Below are 18,468 nucleotides of genomic sequence, written 5' to 3' on the forward strand. Positions count from 1 at the left end.
GAGATAGACCGCGGAAACATTCAAAGAGAGAAGGGAAAGAAGACAGTAGAAGAGAGAAAGAAAAGACAAAGAAAGAAGCAATCGTGATATAGGACCCGTCATCACGACGGTGGAGTCACCTCGAATTTCACGCTTTTTCTCATCGCATTGTCAGGGTTAGTCCTCTTACTCGGACCGTTTGGCTGGAAAGCTCCATCATGTGAGTGCAGAAATGCGCATTCAGCCCCGTCAATTCCCTACCATTCCACCGGTTCACATTGGGGCATGATGTCCTGCGGTGCTTTGACACAGCAGACAAAACCAGCGTCCGTCAGGCCTTTCTCAAGCACCTTGGTCTCCACTTTGCCGTTGTCAACGTACCAGATGGGAATCACGAGTGTCCAAGGACGCCCCTTGTTAAGGCGAAGTCCTCGTAGCGGCTTGAGTATATTCGAGAGACCTTTGGATTCGGCCAGGTTCTTCGTCGCTTGGAGGGAGGTAACTGCATTGTCACTGCACCAGGCAATCTCCATGACAAGCACAAACCTCTCAAGGCTCTTTATCTGCATGATCTCCGTACACATCGTCTCAAACGTCTCCTTGTCATCAGGTGGTTGGTCGGAATGTATCCAGTTGTTCGTGCTTTCATGGAAGCAGTGCATAAAGCTGAAGACTAGTTCCACTTTGCGAATGCGCTCCCATCGTTTAGGCAATATCGTCTCGTAGAGAAACATCAAGGCCCAGGGGTGCTCAAAGTGGAAAGTGATAGTGCCATATAGGATGTTGACAGCCTCAATATACCTGCAGAGCATCCTTGTCAGACAATTCGGGAGATCTATTACTCTGGATCACTCACACTTGGCGACAAGTCCGCAGCAGGGAAGTCAAGCTCCAATCCGCAAGCTTACTACCTCTCGAAAATGGCTCGCGCTTCTTAATCTCCCAGATATAGAGCGGACGCACACGCACTTGATGACCGATTCGCTTCTTTTTGCGGGCAATGGTGACCACACTTCTGCCAAAGACACACTCCCAGATCGCCAGTCTGACTTCAAGAGGCAGCTTGTTGAGCAGAAGAGACTCGGATTGGGCGCGATGCGATTGAGCACGCGTCAGACGGCTTGCTCCAGGTGAAATCGTACGCCTGAACTTTCCAGGCTTGAATCGAGGGATCTGGGCTGCGCAGTCAAATGAGTTACTTCCAATGTCTTGTGAATGATCTATTGCGTAGAACCATGGGAACAGGGAGCGGCCGCTTAGTCGAAGGAAGTCACAGAAGAACCCGCAGTCTAAAGATCACTCCAGGGAGGCTATCGCGCAAAGTTCCAGGAGCACTGAATTTCAGGGAGTAGAGACTCACCCTGAAAGTCCTTATTGCCAATTATACTCTCAGGCATCGTCGGGAGCCTGGACGTGACAGGCATGGTGATTGTCTCACGTATGCGGCTCTTGAGAAGGCGATGACAGAAGAATGACAGGAAGACACTCTAGAATTGCAAGGCCGACTGCAAATTGGTTGCAAGAAAGGTGTAACGAGTTCGAGCTCAAGTAAAGCCGCAAAGTAGGTGCCACTGTGATGGAGCGATGAGGAACAGCTTCAGATTGAGTGAGGGTTATGTACTCGTATAAGCTGGTGGGTGTGCTTCGAAGGAAGCGAAGTTTTGAGGATCATCCATTGAAGAATTGTGTTTTGCGTGGGACTCCCTTCATCTTTGCAACGTGAAGAGTGATGCCTGGCTGTGAGTGCACCGCCAACACGTTCCTGCCGTCAGGTGAAAGCCTCAGCTCAAAAGCCGGCTTCTCACGACAGCCCAGCCTTGTGATGCAATTCTTTTAGCAGTGAAATAACAGTCATTGTATGAGAGTCTGCTCATTAGACGGCTACTAGCTACTTATTTTCTCTTTATAATGTCCAGACTACTACTTGGGTATCTTGCGCTGACAGCCAGCGCCACATATACAGAACTCAGAAAGACAGATCGTACGTCCATGGCTCATAATTTCAAAAGGGAACAAGTAACAATCATAGGGCCCATTCATCAGTCCTGTCAGACTCGCTGATAAATGGCTTATCAATTTGCTTGATCGCGTGGTCACCACATAATATGCTATACAGACGTATCAGCACTCAATCTTGGGGTTGAGTAGTGGGGTATCTTACCAGGATTCAGCCACCAAACCATCCAACTCCTTCACGATCTTCTCCTTCTTGGACGTCGCGATATCGCCCTTGTGGAGTTGAGCCTGCAGGTCACGTATATATTTCTTCTTTCCTCCTGCACCTTCGAGTACCTCTTTACCAAGGCAGTCACTGTGAAAGGCATGCTGACAGGGAAAGACAAAGAACTGTCGGCTGAGCACGGGCAAGAAGCAGATCCAACACTTCTCCCCCGGCTCGACGATAGCATAACGACTATCGAGATCTGCGATTTCCGCGCGTATCTGCTGGGCTGTCTGTGCCGAGTTATCCATCTCCTGTCTCAGGGAATCGATATGGCGTGAATAGTCCTCGAGAGCAGTGCAGATCTCGTCTTTGAAGTCATCAATAACCACAAAGTCAGGGAAAAAGGGAATAAGATCTTCAATGCGAAGGAGCTCGCAGCGACGCAAGAATTCAATCGCGTCCTTGATACCAGTTCCAGGTTGTCGGATTTTCTTTTCAGCCACCAGAAGCCATAGCTTCTTGCGAAGCTTGTCATCGCCCTCAGGACGGTCTGCAACAATGGCGGCCAGCTCGACATCATTATGCTTCAGAGCAAGCTCAACTGCCTGCACATACTGTCCCATCGTGCTATAGATGTGGATGCATGACTGCACCCTTTGATGCTGTATGCATAGACGTAGGGCGAAGTCCGCGTCGTACGGTGGGGGAGACGAAGGCTGAGATTCGAGGTACGTGAGCAATGCAGCTTCTGATGTAGAAGGGCTAGATGCATGAATGGAAATCAGGGTATTGTGTACTGCTGCTGAAGGATTAGGGTGATTTGCGATGATGAAATTGAGGTAGCGGACGGCTTGGTTCTGGCTCAGAGACACGTTGGAAGCCTTGTTGTAGCTGAGCAGAGCGGGTATAAGCTTCTCTGGATCGAGATTTGTCTGTCTCATCAGGATATCGACCACTCCCGTAGCGGCATGTATCATCAGCACGCTGCTATATTTATAGAAGACTTCCGGATTAGTTTGCTTTTGCAGAACATTCAGAGCCTCCGACCACTTTTCCCGTTGGATCCAGTATGACAATACGTAGTTGTAGTCATTGGTAGTCGTCGCGAAAAATAACAGCTCCTCTTCTCTGCCATGGCTGCTGATAATGTCATATACTGTTTTCTGGTCAATGTCGGACTTGTACTTTGTCACAAATTCCCGAAACTCGCTCTGGACACTGTCAAGCTGGCCCTTCGCCTCTGTAGGACTTGTGCCTTCAGCTAGCTCTGCCTTGGTTGCAATGGCATCGTCGAGAGAATTAAGCTTTGTCATGAACACTTCCACAAGCCAACTGGTGAGCATGACCCTCTGCATCACGGCAGATCTTTTGTAAGATGACAGTTGAGTGAGGAGGTATTTTCGCAGTGCATCGTGTTCCCCACGGTCAATAAATGTTAGGCAGACCTCCTCAAAAGGTTTACTGCTCTTTCCCCAGACCGCAGCCGCTTCGAGATAACGGCCTTTGCTGGCTAGATAATCACCCGAAGCTGTGGCAACGGCATCTTTTTGGGCGGAGCCGCGCGCATAACGCAAGGCTTCGTCAAACTTTTGTTCTTTCAGGAACGACTTCCAGACATCCCGGTCTTCATCATTGGCAACGACCTCGAAGATCTCCTGGGGCGTAAAAAGCCAGAATGTATTCTTGGTCTGGTCCGACAGGAGGCCAAGAGCGCTTTCGCCCGGTTCAAGCACGGCTTGATCGTAGACGCGTTCTCCGCTAAGACGATTTACAGCGACCACCTGACCTTCAACGAGAGCCAGAACATGCCATTGCGAGAGCGTCAATGATGTTATTGGGTCCTGTATCATTTTCCGTCCTCCTCTGGCGGATTGGGTCTCAGGGAAGAAAGAACGTGGCAGCATTTTCGCGTCATCGAATGGTCGACTGGTGCCATCCGACGAATTACGAAGCTGTCCGTAGAGGATTCCTTCCGCAGAAAGCCATGCGAACTGTCTCTCTGACAATTGCCCCTCCACATAGTGGCCATCTGACGGGTTTGGCGAAATGCTCAAAACGGATGGAGCCGAATTGGAGGGCTTTGATATCTCGTAAACTTGCGGCGTTTCCCGCTGGAAGAATTCCGGAAATATTGGGCCACCCCCTTCCCTTCCATGTCGGCCTGTACGCCCAAGGAAATGCAAGAGTTTTCCTTGAGTAGATAAAAGAACGCGTCTCTGGTCGGACTTCCCAGGAACAGAGTCCACCCAAATACCGGTGACAGATGTATCGGCCACCCTGTATACGTTGTTGACATACTTCTCCTCTCTTCTATAGAACTCCGTGGAGGGCTCAATGTACACCTCGAAGACATTACCATCCGTAGTACCAATCAAAATCTCCCTTGTCGACGCCGTGGGCACTGAAGGATTCCATGCGACACTCTCAATTGAGACGCCCTTCAATCGTGACAGCGGTTTCGGGTTTCTGGACTGGGCATGCAGGTAGTAGTTCTCTCCGAGAGTCGTAGTTATAATTAGGTGTGACGCAGATGGATCAAGGAACATGCGACGGATCAGTCCTATCTCCGAGCTCTTCTTTGGGAGGTCGATATCTGCGAATTGAGTTGTATTAGCACTTGTGGAATGGAGCACGTATTGGACTTTGTATGCGCATACCATCAACATCCTCTGGGGTCTCAAGATCAATTCGCAGTATTCGTCCTGTCGATAGCGCTAGGATAAGCACATTGTTGGCGACCTGGGCTGCTACGAAGTCCGCAGCTACTGAGAACTGAAGCTGTACACGTTGGACTTCGAAAATGGGAAGCGAGGCTTCCGTCAAGTTGCTCGAGGCAACATAACCAGTGGACACGTCGAGCGCCATTGTGCGCTAATCATACGGAGATTATATCATATCCAGGTACTTAGGAACTCTGGATCTCCGTCTGCGTTAGACGGTCAGCGGCATGGAGCTCGATGTCGTGTTGCGTAGGTTAGCTCCGATAACAGGACGCCAAGCAGCTGCGCTTGGTGCCTGAGGCATCAAACTAGAGCCACATCCGATAAACGAGCGGACACGAGGGGACCTGTATACATTCACTCAGATTAATATCTAGAAATTTGAGTACAACCTGTTATTGAAGCAGCCATTATCGCCAATACATCCTCCACTACTTCAGAATCACAAGCATGATACCACGAACTGAGGACGATAATGTGATTGTGTGGGCCGTAATGACCTTATTCCTCGGCATAATCTGTAGATTCTACTATCCCACAATGTCGAAGCACTTCGAACAATCAGATTTCTAATTCAGAACTTGTACTTTCCTTGCTGACCCTGATGGTTACTCCTCTGCTCCTAACAGGTTCACGTACAATAACGACTTCTGATCCTATATCGTTCTAGAAGTTGCCTAACGATACTGAAGAATATGGCTCTATATTTTCATCCAATATGCCTGATATGTGATACGTAAATCGTTCTACCTTAAACACCTTCGAACCTGGAGGAAATAAGTCGTCAGTGTACTCATATATCTGATGCTTGAATAAGCTGCTTCATCCATCGTCCACAAACTAGCATCACCAACAGTAAGGGGCGTGCTGAACTGCTGGCCCGAAGAAATCTACGTTTCTCAAAAGAAAACGAACAGAATGTCATCATCGATCTCCTTTAACATAGAATGACATTACAGACTATGACGGGATAGTGGTGCTATATTTCTCTTGCCTCGTGGCTACTTCGCAGCTTCCTCCTATTTCGCTCTTTCACCTAAGTTGCGCTTCCCCGCTGTAAAGTAGAGTGAACGACAACTAGACGCGAATTCCAACAGACAAGAACTGCGTTTCCTTCTCTCACTAGTTTTCGAAATATCATACTCGACCACATTTAAACCCAGAGATTCCCATTATTACTTGAACACACCAGAAGGATACATTAGGGGGAATCACCCAAGCTGAACAATGGCCACTCAGGAGCAAATCCGCAAAACGAAACTCCTACTTCGTGGGCCAGGGCTTGTGTTGAGTATGGTATTTCTCGTTCTGATCAGCTATTGCTCTATCCATCGGTACGTATTGTCCTAGACTACCTGGTTATTAAATTTCCTCGAGAGAAAACAACGCAGGAGAATGCTAATACCGACCTCTAATAAGTGGCTGGTGGACGGACCTTACAACCCCTCTCACTATAGGCGTTGTAACCTCTCTGGCAACACTCATCGTGATGTCAGCCAGCCTCTTCTACATGCATCGCTCTTTTGGCGACATGATATCCGGAAACTCGGGTTACATCTTCAAGAAGATTCCAGCGTGCACGGTTCCGATGCTCATTGACTTGATACTCTTGAACGCTTGGATATGGACAGTCTTCTTCTCTGTGCGGCACAACAAGGGAAGAGATACAACCAAAGGGATGAATCAGCCGCCAACGGCGTTATGGACTCTCGCCATTAGCTGTGCGGTTGCGGAGTGGTCAGTAGCATCAATGAATTTCTATTTCGCTCTGGCTCCATGACCACTGAACTGACATTTTTCAGTATCATTTGCACCCTAGCCCCTGTCCACTGTTTTATGGAATACCGTTCCCGGTCCGTGAGGGAGAAGAGTGCAACATCTTGGTGACCGGCTTCAGCTATAAAGAAGCATATCTTACACTTGAATTATAGGTCACAAATTGGGTGTTAATTACTTAGATCAGGGATTCCTGCAGACTCGGGGGTCTTTGCGTTCCTTTAGTTCTTGAGGTCATGACTTTATCATTAGTCGGGAATTATTGTACTTGTAACTAAATACAATCATTTGTCTTAGAGACGCAATGCAACCAAAGAGGAACATCGTGGTCTGATATCTCCCGTAGCAGAGATCAACAGCAAAAACCATTGTTCAGCTAGACTCTTTTTGCCTTCGCTTTGGCTCTTGCGTTGGCCCTTGCAGCCACGAAATATTCGGAATATATAGTACCAAATAGAAACATCACAACCCGTCCGATCAAGAGACCAAAGACAATGGAATACTGAACTGCATGCGTACTCAACCGCAGCAGTCTCATCAGCCCTGGAAGCCTATGCCCTTCCATACTCAATTTCATCCTCTCTTCCTCGGGAGAGGGACAATCCACAATGGGAAAGGGTAACTTCACCTCCGGCCAAATATCCATCGCGGCCTTCACACCAGCTGTAAACCCTTGCTCATGGAATCCCTCCCTCATCCAAGCCCCAGCGAACCAAATACCTCTACGTCCTTGGATTTGATGTAATTCATTCTGTGCCTGCATACTGGCACTATCATAGACTGGATGGCGAAAGTAGAATGTGCCCTGGATCGATGATGGGTCGGGAACTCGACAAGGGTTGAGAGTAGTGAGGATAGGGCCCGTTATGGAGATATCTTGGCCTGGCAGATCGTTTAGGTTTGCTGTCAGGGAAACATGAGGGCCAGAAGGAACAGAGGTGCTGAAGTCATGGTAATTCCATGCGGACCACGCTTTGCGATTTCGGGGCATGAACTGGTCGACACTTTTGCATCAGTAAACACGTTCCATATGTTTCCAGGGGTTTTTTGTAATTATCCACCCCATAACAACACGAGATAATATACATACCGATGTATCCGAATGCAAGAACACTCTACTCGGACTTGTCCTGAAGCATCCCAATATCCTCCTCTCATCATCAGTGGCCCCATCTCCCAGAATGCGCAACGCCTCATCACCAGCAGTGGCTACAATAACCCTATCGAATCGCTCAATAGATCCATCTGCCGTATGCAACAAAAGCGAAGCCCCCCTCCCTTCAACCCTGCAATCTGACTCAACCTTAACAATAGGCGTCGAAACATGCAAATTCCCAACTGGGAGACCCTCCAAGATACGATCCACATATTGCTTCGCACCATCTTTGATAACCAACCACTGCACACCATCATCGCCAAACGAGGAATTGAGAAGTAAATGATTCTTGAAATACGCAACGAGCATTAGTATCGGTATCGAATTTAACGTCTGGTTCGGATCATTAACCCATATCGACGACGCGAGTGGGATTAGGTAATTATCTCGAAATGTCGAGGAGTAGTTGTTTCGTTTGAGGTAGGAGCCTACGGATTCTTCCTCTTCTTCTTTCTGTTGGGATTTGAGATTCTGGTTATGGTTCTGATTCAGGGGGTTGTACTTGTTGTTGTTATGGTGGAGGATGTCCGTGGCGAAGAGGTTAAATCTCCATATATCAAAAAGCATGCGCCATACGCTTGGGGAGAGGAGGTTTCGGCGCTGTGCGAAGAATGTTGAGAGGGAGGTGGATGACCATTCGAATTGGCCGTTGTCTCTGCTGAGGCCGAATGTGATTCGCATGGGGAGAGAGGCGATGTTGAGGTGAGAGAGTAAGGATGTGAAGTTTGCTGGATGGGTAGATGGATAGACAGGGTTAGTTTGCATCTTCTTATGTCTAAACCAGGCATAAAGTGAGAATGTAAGTACTCGAAAATGAAATTTGAGAGATAAGTAGGTAATGATCACGGAACAGAAAAAAGCATACGATATGTCAACTTATTATACAGCGTAAATGCAATATCCACCATTGTAACGCCACCAGCTTTCGAAAGATTGCGCCATGGAACTGTCAGTGTATGACCGCCTACACGGTCGTCTGCTTCGTAAAGATGTGTCTCAATCTCGTCTTCTTCGTCATGTTGCTGTTTCTGTTTCTGCTGCTGTTGTAGCGTCCATAGAGCAGCTAGACCCGAGACACCACTACCGACTATCGCAACGCGGAGTGGCATGACTGGCAATTCAAGACTGAAACTTGTGCAGTTGGAAAGAACTGCAAAGCAATATGACATGAAAATTGGAAGAAGTATACGTATATTTCCTACGTATCCCAGGCCAAAGAAGCCGGAAAGGCAGCTTTTAGGTATTTATAAATTCAGATCTTCCCACGTGGTGCGTGCTAACCTTAGCATCCGTGCAAATAGGCATATAATTAGAATAAACTAACAGTATCGTAAGCAGCCAGATTACCCTGGCTGAAGGATCGAAGAGTATTGAGAGATTTAGTTACGGCTGTGACGTCTGAGTAAACATAACCCCTGGGGGCCGTGCACCCTCTTTCTTGACAGAAGGACGAACCATTAGAAGAGGATGTAAGACGTGGACATAGGAAATGATTCGTACCATCTCGAGGAGGTTGTTTGCTTCTTGTGGTGAGATGTTCTTGTGACCGAGTTGATACACATACATAGGGAGCAGAATGGAATAGAGTCACAACTAGCGTCGATATTGTGAGGCGAGTGTTACGAGCTGTGTCCCATTGGGATGACGGGCTCTTCAGCTGATAACCTGTTTCGAGTCAAGTACTACGACATTGGAAGGAAGAGTCTCTTGTCTTGTACTACGCCCATCATCCTTCCATGACATGTGATGAACGATAGTATACTCATATACCAGAGACAAAGTGCGTTGATGAATCTCAACCTAATCTTTGAGGGTGTGCAACCAATAGTATTTGTACAACAAGTATATTCTTCTGACTGTTTGATTGTTCTGCCCCCAACTTCTCAGTCTCACGTCATTCTTCCGACACCAAACAGTCTTTGGTATCCTGGCATTTCTCGATTTGTAATATTGACAGGCTTATTGACATGAGCCCGATAAGCACGTAGGGACATGCGCTTATTTTCATATCTATATATAGCTATAGATCTTGAAAAAGGATCTAGGTAGAATACTTGGACCCAATCGTGGAAGCACACTTTCCCTGAATCTTACTAAAATCTGAGCTCAGCTCTGCATACCAGGCTCAGTGCCACGTGTTCGACGTCTAGGCATCTTCAGTACACTCTTGAGCTTGACTTGGGCTAGAAGGGTCTTAGCTCACGTGTGGCGGCGGTGAATTCATCAGAGAGAAAAGGAAAGCAGTGATAAAAGAAGCCTATCAGAGCGCAGTGAAGAGAGCGGAATAGATGCGATCTTGGAATTAGCATTAAAACTGTAGCCACTGTTGAAGACCAGCTTACAGCAAGTTTCACATTCGGAATGTCAAATTTACTAGAAATGCACACATCCATATATCATCAAAAATGTTCATAAAAGAGTCACATAAACTCCAGTGGTGCGCCTTTTGGCCTATATAAGAAAGAGAACTGGGATATCAATCGAGCCCAAGACAGTCAAGGCTCCAGTTAAGAGGAATGCAGTCGAGAAAATAATCTGTACCTGACAGCGCAGTTCGACAGTATGAAAATGAGAAGGCCCAGAGAAAAGGGACTGAAGATCCGCGGTGGAAGATCCAAGAAGATAATGCGGGATGCTTTCCAGTGATAGGGAACGAACTGCCACTTGCTGACAAGAAACTTAGAGGCAATAGCAAACAAAAGTAACATAACTTCTTTGAGAAGAAGCCACAATAATCCTCATCAGGGATCTGCATCCGGTGTACAGCTTTTCGATGGAAGACCCATGGCATGAGATGTTAGATCCTGCATAGTTGCCACTTATGCTCGCGGAATAATGTATGCTTATGCTGGATTGTTCGTTCCGGACATCTCAAGGTCCTGTTGACCATTTTCCTCCACGTGGAATGGTATCTTCACATCCACAGGCAGAGGCTCGCCAGACCTGGGGGAATGTTCCTGCTCATCAGTTGCAGCTCTTGCGGGACGCTTTCTGCCTAGTCTCTCACACCAGGTCTCCGCGCTGACTAGAGTGTCGTTTACAACACTGCTGACCTGCGCCATCATCTCCAGACCCTCTTGGGCAAGCACTAAAACTCTATGAGCACTGATAGTCGCTTCCGACGAGGAAGACGAAGACTCTGGGTGAGGATTGGATGTCGAGGCAATGCGGAACCTCTGCGGCAGAGAGGTGAGATGCCTGCGGACAAGATTGCGCGCGTTTTCAGGCAAGGCGCCTCCTGCGTACTTCGAGACGATGTCCACGACCTGTTTCAGGGTAGCTAGTACATCTTCCTTGACAGCCTGGATCCGTTGGGAGAGCTGTGCATGATCAGCGGAGCCTTGAGAGCCGTTGACAGTAGGAAGGCCCGCAGCCTGGTGCTCGTCCCATTGCTTCAAGACATTCCTGAGAGCCAGAACAGCATGACCCAACCGGCCATTTGCCCACTTCAACCAAGTGAGACAATACTGCAAGCTGCGCAGGGATTCTTCGCTCATGGCCACACCAAGGCCAGAGGTCGAAATCACCAGTCGATTTGCCCACGCTTGGCGAGGCTGCACTGTCGTTCTTTCATCACTATGCCCTTTCTCATCATCCTGAGTGACTTCTTCATACTTCGGGGACTTATTGTCATCATAAGGCGGTAAGGGCTCTGCTGAGGATAGGTCAGAGGACCGGCGGGAACGGGCTGGATATTCGAATTCCTCCACTCCTTTCTCAATGTCCATTTGATTTGATTGGGCGTCGCCATTCATCTTCCTCCGCTTGCTACGGTCATTACCTGTCGCTGTCGATTCGCGTCGCTGCAATGCCCAGCGGAGGCCGCCTTCCACGCCAGTCTTGCGGCCCACCGAGCCCACTGTATTCACAACGGGAGATCCGATATTGCGCTCGATGAATTCAGCACCGTACCTGAACCGTGGAGAATAAGATTTGGACGTAGTATAAGCAGACATTGAACCCTTGATCGCCGACGAGACCAAAGGATGGGTCGAGGTGAGTAGGGACAGCAGCGGTTCCGCCTGCGGGGTTTCGGTAGTTGGAGGTCCTGCGGGGGACACTTGTTGCGCCGGGTGTGAAGATCGAGGAGATTGTCCGAAATCTGTGCATGTAGCGATCAGTGACGCTGTATTTCGATTTTGCAGACACCCAGCGCCTGTTCAGTCAGGCTTGTCCTTACCGGAGCGCAGCCCCTCCAGCGCCTGGGCAGCTTCGATATCATCCATGGAGAGCACACTAGTAGCGCGCCGCGAGCGGTCGTCTGCCGCAGAATTCCTATCGACTTCCATCATACTGGCGGATTCATGTTCAAAGCGGGTGGTGGTGGTGGTGGTAGAAATAGGAGGTCCTCGGGGATCCCTCACTGATGAGACAGCAGGAGTTGGAGACGGCGCAGACACCACCGTCGAGAGTTGGGGATCGAGTCGAGGATAACTAGCGGGCTCGGACGAAGCAACGCCGTCAGGGCGGTTCGCCATGGGAGGCTGACCTATAATACTCGGTTTTCTGTCGTGGCGTTGACAGCACTTCTGCGTCTGGAGGGAGCAGTTCGGGGATGCGGTTTGCTTCGCACGTGAAAACGAGGAGTTGTCCGCCAATCTGTCTGGCGATAATGTCAATCTCTTCGGGGAATTCTGAGTCAAAAGCGTCGCAGGCGTCGATGCAATAGGGCAAACGCTGCAACCGATGCTCAACCAGAGGGCAACATGGCCATCTCTCAGATGCGATGGCAATATTGTAATGGGTCCCGCTGTGCGATGTCGGGATCAGATGCGATACGAGGTGAGTCGGGCACGGCCGCCTGGTTCCGTTGCCGATGGTACTTCTATGTATACGCTATTTGTATACGCTATTTACTCTCAGATTCCTTCAAAGCGCTGTTTTACAGAGCAGAAAATGATCTGATTTCCAAACTGTCACTACTCGTATAGACTGGTTGAGCGGACATGTGTCTCAGCCGATCCAGTTATCGGTCCTTTTTTCCCATCGAAACATCTCCCGCTTCCAAAAGGAGCCTCCAAAGTCAGTACTACTCGACGCGCAAGTCAATCATTTCAAGACTGCCCAGAGACTAGAAGGAATCCCCTGCATCATCTATCCTTTTGTCGTTCATCCCAACACAAAGAAAACCGACGAAGGCGAGAAGTCAGTCACGAGTCGCACAGTCACATGCAACCTGCCCAATCGCTCCTGCTCTTTCTTTCTAGTTCTCGCGCCTGCCTCGACATCATCGGCATTGACATGTGATTACTTCGCCGTATCGGGTATCGTAGCCGACGATCCGGGATGTCGATCGTTTGCGGAATAGCGTACCACGTGAGACGCATCCAATCACGGATCAGGTGATGTTCTTTCTTTCTCCTGTCTTGGACTTGCAACCGGAGTAGAATCCTCATAGCTAGGGCTACCGAGCTTGCTGAAAAAGAGACAGGACTTTGATGTGGTTATGTTTCTGTGTCTGGATTGCCGCTCATGGAAAACGAATATGTTATTAGGTAGGTAACTTGAAAACAATACTTAGCAGCAGGCAGCAGCGCAGCAATTGTGAAATCCAATTCTCACAATCGACCTGACGAACTAGTTGTATCTATATCAGAAGTTTCAGACTCTGCTGAAATTTCCGAACTTCGATGAAATTCCCCGCGATACCGGAAATCCATATATGATGGAATCCGTTGATGGGACGAGCATCTTCAATGAAGAAGCTCTTGCGCAGCCTTATCGGCGCTCCTACCATGTAATGACGTATGGTGATCTGGATATGTATCTAACATTGAACAACGTCACCATGACTTGATGGGATTGATGCATGATCCTGCTGCAGAAAAATGAAGGGAGACGCTGTAGTGCCAGAGTGCGAAATAATTGTATCCCGCGAACAGCTCTCGCGCAGCGATAAGTCTCGCGTACTCTACAGTTATGCAGGACCAGCACGCATGTGGACATTATCATGTAGTAATTCGTGTAAAATTTTGAAAGCACTTCCTGAAAAGTCTTAACTTAGTTTGACTCACCAATTGATCGTGTTATACTCACAAGAGAGACTCTCTTACAGCAACATAGATCCATATGGGTATTATCGTGGACACTGACGTCAGAGAAGATCGGCGATCTGACCGATCTCAGCCAAGATCGCGCCAACAAGGGATAGATAGAAGTACTGTAAATCCTGGCTATAACGAATTGAATTAGACAACGTATTAGATTCGTTATAGCGAGTAATTCGCTATAGCAAATATTAGCAAAAGGTAATTTTCATTATGTAATCCTTATTTGGGACCAAAATTTTACAATATTACATAATATAGCCTTGAAAATAAATAATTTTTATTGGCTATTTGAGGATTTTTACACGTGATATGTTACTTGTTATAACGAATCCCCATATAAAAATCAGCAAAATCTAGGGGGTCGGAACGAATTTCGTTATAGGGCAATTTAACGAATATTTGTATGGGGGGATAAATCAGACACGGTGTTCAGTTCGTTATAGCGAGAAATTCGTTATAGGGAGGTTCGTTATAGCCAGGATTTACAGTAAATGAAAAGCTCAGCAAGACACAAAAATCACTTGTGTCTCCTTTTTAATCGCAATTGCACTGGTTCCTCGAAACCGAACCATTTGACACGCTATAATGGCCCCCCAGAAACGCAAGACCGCAGGCACAGGCAGAAATGACACGGAACAAACCAACAAACGTGGAAAGCTGGACCTGTCAAGTCCACATCCCAATGCGCAACAGTCTGAGGATTTTGGCATTGTCCTGCGAGAATTCTATCCGCCGGAAATGAGCAACGAGCGCTGTTTGGCCTACAAGGACGGGGCCCTGGAACGACCGATCGAGACACTACAGCGGGCCTACGAAGACACTTTCGACCAGCGTGAGGCCATCAAGGCCGGCAATGCAGTGGTGCACTGGTTCAAGTCTGACCTGCGACTACACGATAATCGTGCACTACATTTGGCATACCAGAGCGCGAAGGAAAATAACATCCCGTTAATCGGGCTGTATATTCTGTCGCCGCAGGATTTGACGGCTCACCTATCGAGTCCGGCTCGGGTCGACCTAACTCTGCGCACTCTAAGCCAATTAAAGCGCGATCTGAGCGAGTTGGATATCCCCTTGTATATGGAGACGCAGGAGTCTCGCAAGAAGATCCCTCAGCGGATTGTGGATTTGTGTCAGCAATGGGGAGCGAACAAACTCTACGCGAATCTGGAATATGAGGTTGACGAGTTGCGACGCGAGGCTAAGCTGATCAGATTGTGCGCAAGCAATGGAATCAAGTTTGAGGCCGTCCATGATACTTGCGTTGTGCCCCCCGGACAAGTGGCCAGTCAACAAGGTAAACAGTACGCCGTGTATACTCCCTGGTACCGCGCATGGGTCGGTTACCTGAACGACAATCGCGATTGCTTGGAACCGTCAGAGGAGCCAGGTTCCAATCCAGGTGATGCGCGGAGACGCTTCAAGGAGTTATTTGCTAGCGAGGTTCCTGCTGCACCACAGAACAAGCAATTGTCGGAGGAGGAAAAGAAACATCTTAGTCAACTGTATCCAGCGGGCGAGCACGAGGCGCTACGTCGATTAGAGGTATTCCTGGAGGAGAAGGTGAGAGATTATGCAGATGCACGAAATACTGTATGCGGGCAAACGACCTCAATCCTAAGTCCCTACTTTGCATCGGGCGCACTGAGTGCAAGGACGGCAGTCGAACAGGCCCGCAAGGCCAACAAGGGTTCTCTGCAACATGGTGACCCCGGCCTTGTTCAATGGATTAGTGAGGTGGCCTGGCGCGACTTTTACAAACACGTCCTGGTGCATTGGCCATTTATCTGGTGAGACTTCGATCTACTCTTCGCGCAGCGTATCTAACTGGAGTAGCATGAACAAATGCTTCAAGCCTGAGTTCACCAATCTGGAATGGGAGTACGATGAGGACAAGTTCAACCTCTGGTGCGAAGGGAAAACCGGCTTTCCCATCGTGGACGCCGCCATGCGTCAGCTCAAGCAAGATAAATGGATGCACAACCGGACGCGCATGGTCGTCGCCTCTTTTCTCTCCAAAGATCTACTTATTGACTGGCGCCGCGGCGAGCGGTATTTCATGGAGAATCTCATCGACGGGGACTTTGCGTCCAACCACGGCGGCTGGGGATTTGGATCGAGCACAGGCGTGGATCCTCAGCCATACTTCCGAATCTTCAATCCGCTCCGTCAGAGTGAACGATTCGATCCGGATGGCGAGTATATCCGAAAATGGGTGCCAGAGCTGCGTGATATCCAAGGGCCGGAGATACATGAACCCTACGCACGAGGAGCGGAGGCAATTGCGCAGAAGAATGGCTATCCACGCCCAATGGTTGATCATTCAACAAGCAGGGACCGAGCGTTAAAGCGCTACAAACGGGCGAGTGAGAATGGGCCTTGATCAGCGGTCACTTGTAAGTATGGTCATGAAACAGATTAAACGTGACGCAAGTTCGATGGGAACTGGCAGTGTACAGTATGTATAGCCATGACGCAAAGCCAGGCAAAACAAGCAAGCACAGCACAGGACTATTCTGAATACATTATGTATAGTAACGCTTTTCTTTCTCGTTTCCCCATGAGAGCGATTCAAAAAGAAAACTAGGCACGGGATACACTTACTACTTCAAGTTCCATATGACAGGCGGAGAAAAATACACTTTAAGTGGAAGATCAATAATTTGAATAGAGTAATCGAGGATTCATCAAGCCTGTCGTAATTGGAAATTGTCTCATTTTATATATCCTCTCTGAGAACTCGACGATCGGGTATTTCTTTTTCGTGACCCTGAAGAAGTCCTTCCTTACTTACTCTTAGTACTGTACATATAATGCCTTTCGGCTCTTTTTCTCCGCTGTGGAGTTGGAATATTAACTAGTTACCCTTTCTTGTAGTTTAGGTAATTGATTAAGGTAATTACTGGTTATGTCCTGGAGTAAATCGGCGATGTGTACATGCATAGTACAGTAGATCTCGTGTCGGATGATGTCATTTTGATTCTGCGACTGGGTAAGTAAGTAAGAGGGTTGAAGTGTATTTATGATTATTGGAGGGGATTTTTTACGACCCCTCGCGAACTTATGCTAATTGTCTGTTTCTAGGAGTCACTACGGACGTGAGGTATTTGGGGAAAGGGCCAAGATACCCGATGGAAGAAGGAAGCGAGGTTAGGAGGATACCTAAATTATCGTACCATAGGGCTGTGCTGTCTGATCGGCAGATTGCAATGCTAGACTATTAAAAAGTATAACAATATGTACCGTGATATGCTGTTAGCGCTTACTTCCCTTGGACTAATTAATTACTCCGTGATTAACTACCGTGGTCGGGGTCTGTACCGTATAGCCGGGTCATCCGGCAACCCCATGGAGGAGGCATGTACCATATCCAAGAAAGCACGTCTTTTGAGAAAAAATCGAACAGAGTGGTATTGTTGTTAAATCATAGCCTAGCGTAATAATATGTAGGGCCCGAACACAGGGTATCTAGGACACCCACGAAGAACGTTTCTCATCAGACATACGAAATCCCATATCAGAACAGAACATCAGAAAAGCCCCTGGACCTGGATCCGATTCTTTCGAGCGAACCATGGATCCCAGCTGCAGGAAGAAAAAATGCACCTGAAGGAATCCCAGACAGACACAAAAAAAAAAGAACCAAATCCCGGCTCCTCTCGCTCTCAAAACTCCGCCGCTCGTAAGAAGAAAAGAAGTGAGAGCGGACTAAAAAAGGCAACAATGTAGTCAACTTTTTTGTACACAAGGCGCCGTCGACGAACAAGACAGGTAAGTGTGGAGGAATGTGAATTTCAGCCCCTGTTTGTTCGTCGGATGGCCCTCTCAAAGCCCCGAATGGTGTCTAGCGGCCGTTCGTAACGGTATCGGGTAGGATTGGAGATGTCAGGCTCGGCTAGCGGATCTTCGTTAGTTCCGTTGCATTGCCACCAGAACCAGACAATGAAGATTGTTGGGCAGCATAGGCGACAATGGGTTAGAAAAAGAACTTACTGATAGGGTTTCCTTTGGCATCCCGGTGCTGCATCTCACTCAGCGATGCCATGGTTGACTTTTCGAATGCGAGGGCAGCTTTTGTCAGAGATGGGATGTTAGCCGGGCCCCCAGATATACTTCAGCGATGCAGTGGAGAGTCAAGTAGAAAAGGGAAAAAAAAAAGAGGACATACCTGGCTGCGCTTCATTAATGGCCATAACTGGGTTGGCCTTGGTCTGCAGGTTGACCTTGAGATCTTTCGATCCAGCCGAGGTTCTGCTTCCATCAGAGGAGGAAGACTTGGTGGCCTTGTGAGACTTGAACATGTTGTCTCTGTGTGGTCTGCCTAGATGATTTTAGGATCCGGATGGATGGATGGATGGATGGATAGATTCTAGATAGACAGAATGAATGACGAGGGGTGGATTTGATCCGCGGTAGGATGGAGTCCAGTGAATGTAGGTAGTAGTATATAGAGAACGAACGTAAGAGAGCGACGCAGTGCAGCCCTTTTTTCTCTTGTATCTAGGTTGTTGTACGGGATGGTACTGAGGAGATAGAGCGGAGTGATAGAGAATGGAATGGAGGGGATGGCTTGTTCTTGAAAGAATAAATGGGCAGACAGGGTTCCGCGGACAGAGTCTCCTC

At 48.2% G+C, this 18,468-nt stretch overlaps 6 protein-coding genes across 6 annotated transcripts; 2 read left to right on the top strand and 4 right to left on the bottom strand.

Annotated features, from left to right (window-relative positions):
- Positions 1-16: 16 nt before the first annotated feature.
- C8Q69DRAFT_58062 (hypothetical protein) lies at positions 17-1,769 on the bottom strand. The gene is made up of 3 exons (XM_028633809.1): positions 1,340-1,769; positions 836-1,157; positions 17-780 (listed from the first exon to the last, which is right to left on the bottom strand). Exons 1-3 carry the CDS (start codon positions 1,401-1,403, stop codon positions 237-239), a joined length of 930 nt encoding a protein of 309 aa, XP_028490051.1. The 5' UTR covers positions 1,404-1,769; the 3' UTR covers positions 17-236.
- C8Q69DRAFT_58061 (vacuolar protein sorting protein DigA) lies at positions 1,770-5,097 on the bottom strand. The gene is made up of 2 exons (XM_028633808.1): positions 4,801-5,097; positions 1,770-4,736 (listed from the first exon to the last, which is right to left on the bottom strand). The coding sequence occupies exons 1-2, from the start codon at positions 5,006-5,008 to the stop codon at positions 2,137-2,139; spliced, it is 2,808 nt and encodes a 935-aa protein (XP_028490052.1). The 5' UTR covers positions 5,009-5,097; the 3' UTR covers positions 1,770-2,136.
- A 904-nt stretch (positions 5,098-6,001) lies between these two features.
- C8Q69DRAFT_495635 (hypothetical protein) lies at positions 6,002-6,872 on the top strand. The gene is made up of 3 exons (XM_028632236.1): positions 6,002-6,197; positions 6,283-6,600; positions 6,666-6,872. The coding sequence occupies exons 1-3, from the start codon at positions 6,091-6,093 to the stop codon at positions 6,748-6,750; spliced, it is 510 nt and encodes a 169-aa protein (XP_028490053.1). The 5' UTR covers positions 6,002-6,090; the 3' UTR covers positions 6,751-6,872.
- Positions 6,873-7,015: 143 nt separating this feature from the next.
- C8Q69DRAFT_441444 (hypothetical protein) lies at positions 7,016-8,904 on the bottom strand (the record flags this gene model as incomplete). The annotated part of the gene is made up of 3 exons (XM_028628744.1): positions 7,016-7,633; positions 7,730-8,601; positions 8,661-8,904. 3 exons carry the CDS (start codon positions 8,902-8,904, stop codon positions 7,016-7,018), a joined length of 1,734 nt encoding a protein of 577 aa, XP_028490054.1.
- Positions 8,905-10,413: 1,509 nt separating this feature from the next.
- Positions 10,414-12,387, bottom strand: C8Q69DRAFT_58172 (clock controled protein (Ccg-8)). The gene is made up of 2 exons (XM_028633810.1): positions 11,976-12,387; positions 10,414-11,897 (listed from the first exon to the last, which is right to left on the bottom strand). Exons 1-2 carry the CDS (start codon positions 12,271-12,273, stop codon positions 10,639-10,641), a joined length of 1,557 nt encoding a protein of 518 aa, XP_028490055.1. The 5' UTR covers positions 12,274-12,387; the 3' UTR covers positions 10,414-10,638.
- Positions 12,388-14,226: 1,839 nt separating this feature from the next.
- Positions 14,227-16,722, top strand: C8Q69DRAFT_454794 (putative deoxyribodipyrimidine photo-lyase Phr1). The gene is made up of 2 exons (XM_028629730.1): positions 14,227-15,635; positions 15,682-16,722. The coding sequence occupies exons 1-2, from the start codon at positions 14,431-14,433 to the stop codon at positions 16,226-16,228; spliced, it is 1,752 nt and encodes a 583-aa protein (XP_028490056.1). The 5' UTR covers positions 14,227-14,430; the 3' UTR covers positions 16,229-16,722.
- The last annotated feature ends 1,746 nt before the right edge of the window (positions 16,723-18,468 follow it).

The sequence above is a fragment of the Paecilomyces variotii genome, assembly GCF_004022145.1.
Source record: "Paecilomyces variotii strain CBS 101075 chromosome Unknown C8Q69scaffold_1, whole genome shotgun sequence".
Lineage (NCBI taxonomy): Eukaryota > Fungi > Ascomycota > Eurotiomycetes > Eurotiales > Thermoascaceae > Paecilomyces > Paecilomyces variotii.

What these genes read in the sequence shown, in the direction of transcription:
- C8Q69DRAFT_58062 (XM_028633809.1), bottom strand. Translation starts at nt 1,403, where the DNA reads ATGCCTGTCACGTCCAGGCTCCCGACGATGCCTGAGAGTATAATTGGC. An exon ending in TGGCAATAAGGACTTTCAGG is followed by an intron (nt 1,158 to 1,339) that starts GTGAGTCTCTAC and finishes TTGACTGCGCAG; the next exon opens with CCCAGATCCCTCGATTCAAG. An exon ending in CTGCGGACTTGTCGCCAAGT is followed by an intron (nt 781 to 835) that starts GTGAGTGATCCA and finishes GATGCTCTGCAG; the next exon opens with GTATATTGAGGCTGTCAACA.
- C8Q69DRAFT_58061 (XM_028633808.1), bottom strand. Translation starts at nt 5,008, where the DNA reads ATGGCGCTCGACGTGTCCACTGGTTATGTTGCCTCGAGCAACTTGACG. An exon ending in GACCCCAGAGGATGTTGATG is followed by an intron (nt 4,737 to 4,800) that starts GTATGCGCATAC and finishes CTCAATTCGCAG; the next exon opens with ATATCGACCTCCCAAAGAAG.
- C8Q69DRAFT_495635 (XM_028632236.1), top strand. Translation starts at nt 6,091, where the DNA reads ATGGCCACTCAGGAGCAAATCCGCAAAACGAAACTCCTACTTCGTGGG. An exon ending in AGCTATTGCTCTATCCATCG is followed by an intron (nt 6,198 to 6,282) that starts GTACGTATTGTC and finishes ACCTCTAATAAG; the next exon opens with TGGCTGGTGGACGGACCTTA. An exon ending in AGCTGTGCGGTTGCGGAGTG is followed by an intron (nt 6,601 to 6,665) that starts GTCAGTAGCATC and finishes GACATTTTTCAG; the next exon opens with TATCATTTGCACCCTAGCCC.
- C8Q69DRAFT_58172 (XM_028633810.1), bottom strand. Translation starts at nt 12,273, where the DNA reads ATGGCGAACCGCCCTGACGGCGTTGCTTCGTCCGAGCCCGCTAGTTAT. An exon ending in GCTGGAGGGGCTGCGCTCCG is followed by an intron (nt 11,898 to 11,975) that starts GTAAGGACAAGC and finishes CTACATGCACAG; the next exon opens with ATTTCGGACAATCTCCTCGA.
- C8Q69DRAFT_454794 (XM_028629730.1), top strand. Translation starts at nt 14,431, where the DNA reads ATGGCCCCCCAGAAACGCAAGACCGCAGGCACAGGCAGAAATGACACG. An exon ending in GTGCATTGGCCATTTATCTG is followed by an intron (nt 15,636 to 15,681) that starts GTGAGACTTCGA and finishes TAACTGGAGTAG; the next exon opens with CATGAACAAATGCTTCAAGC.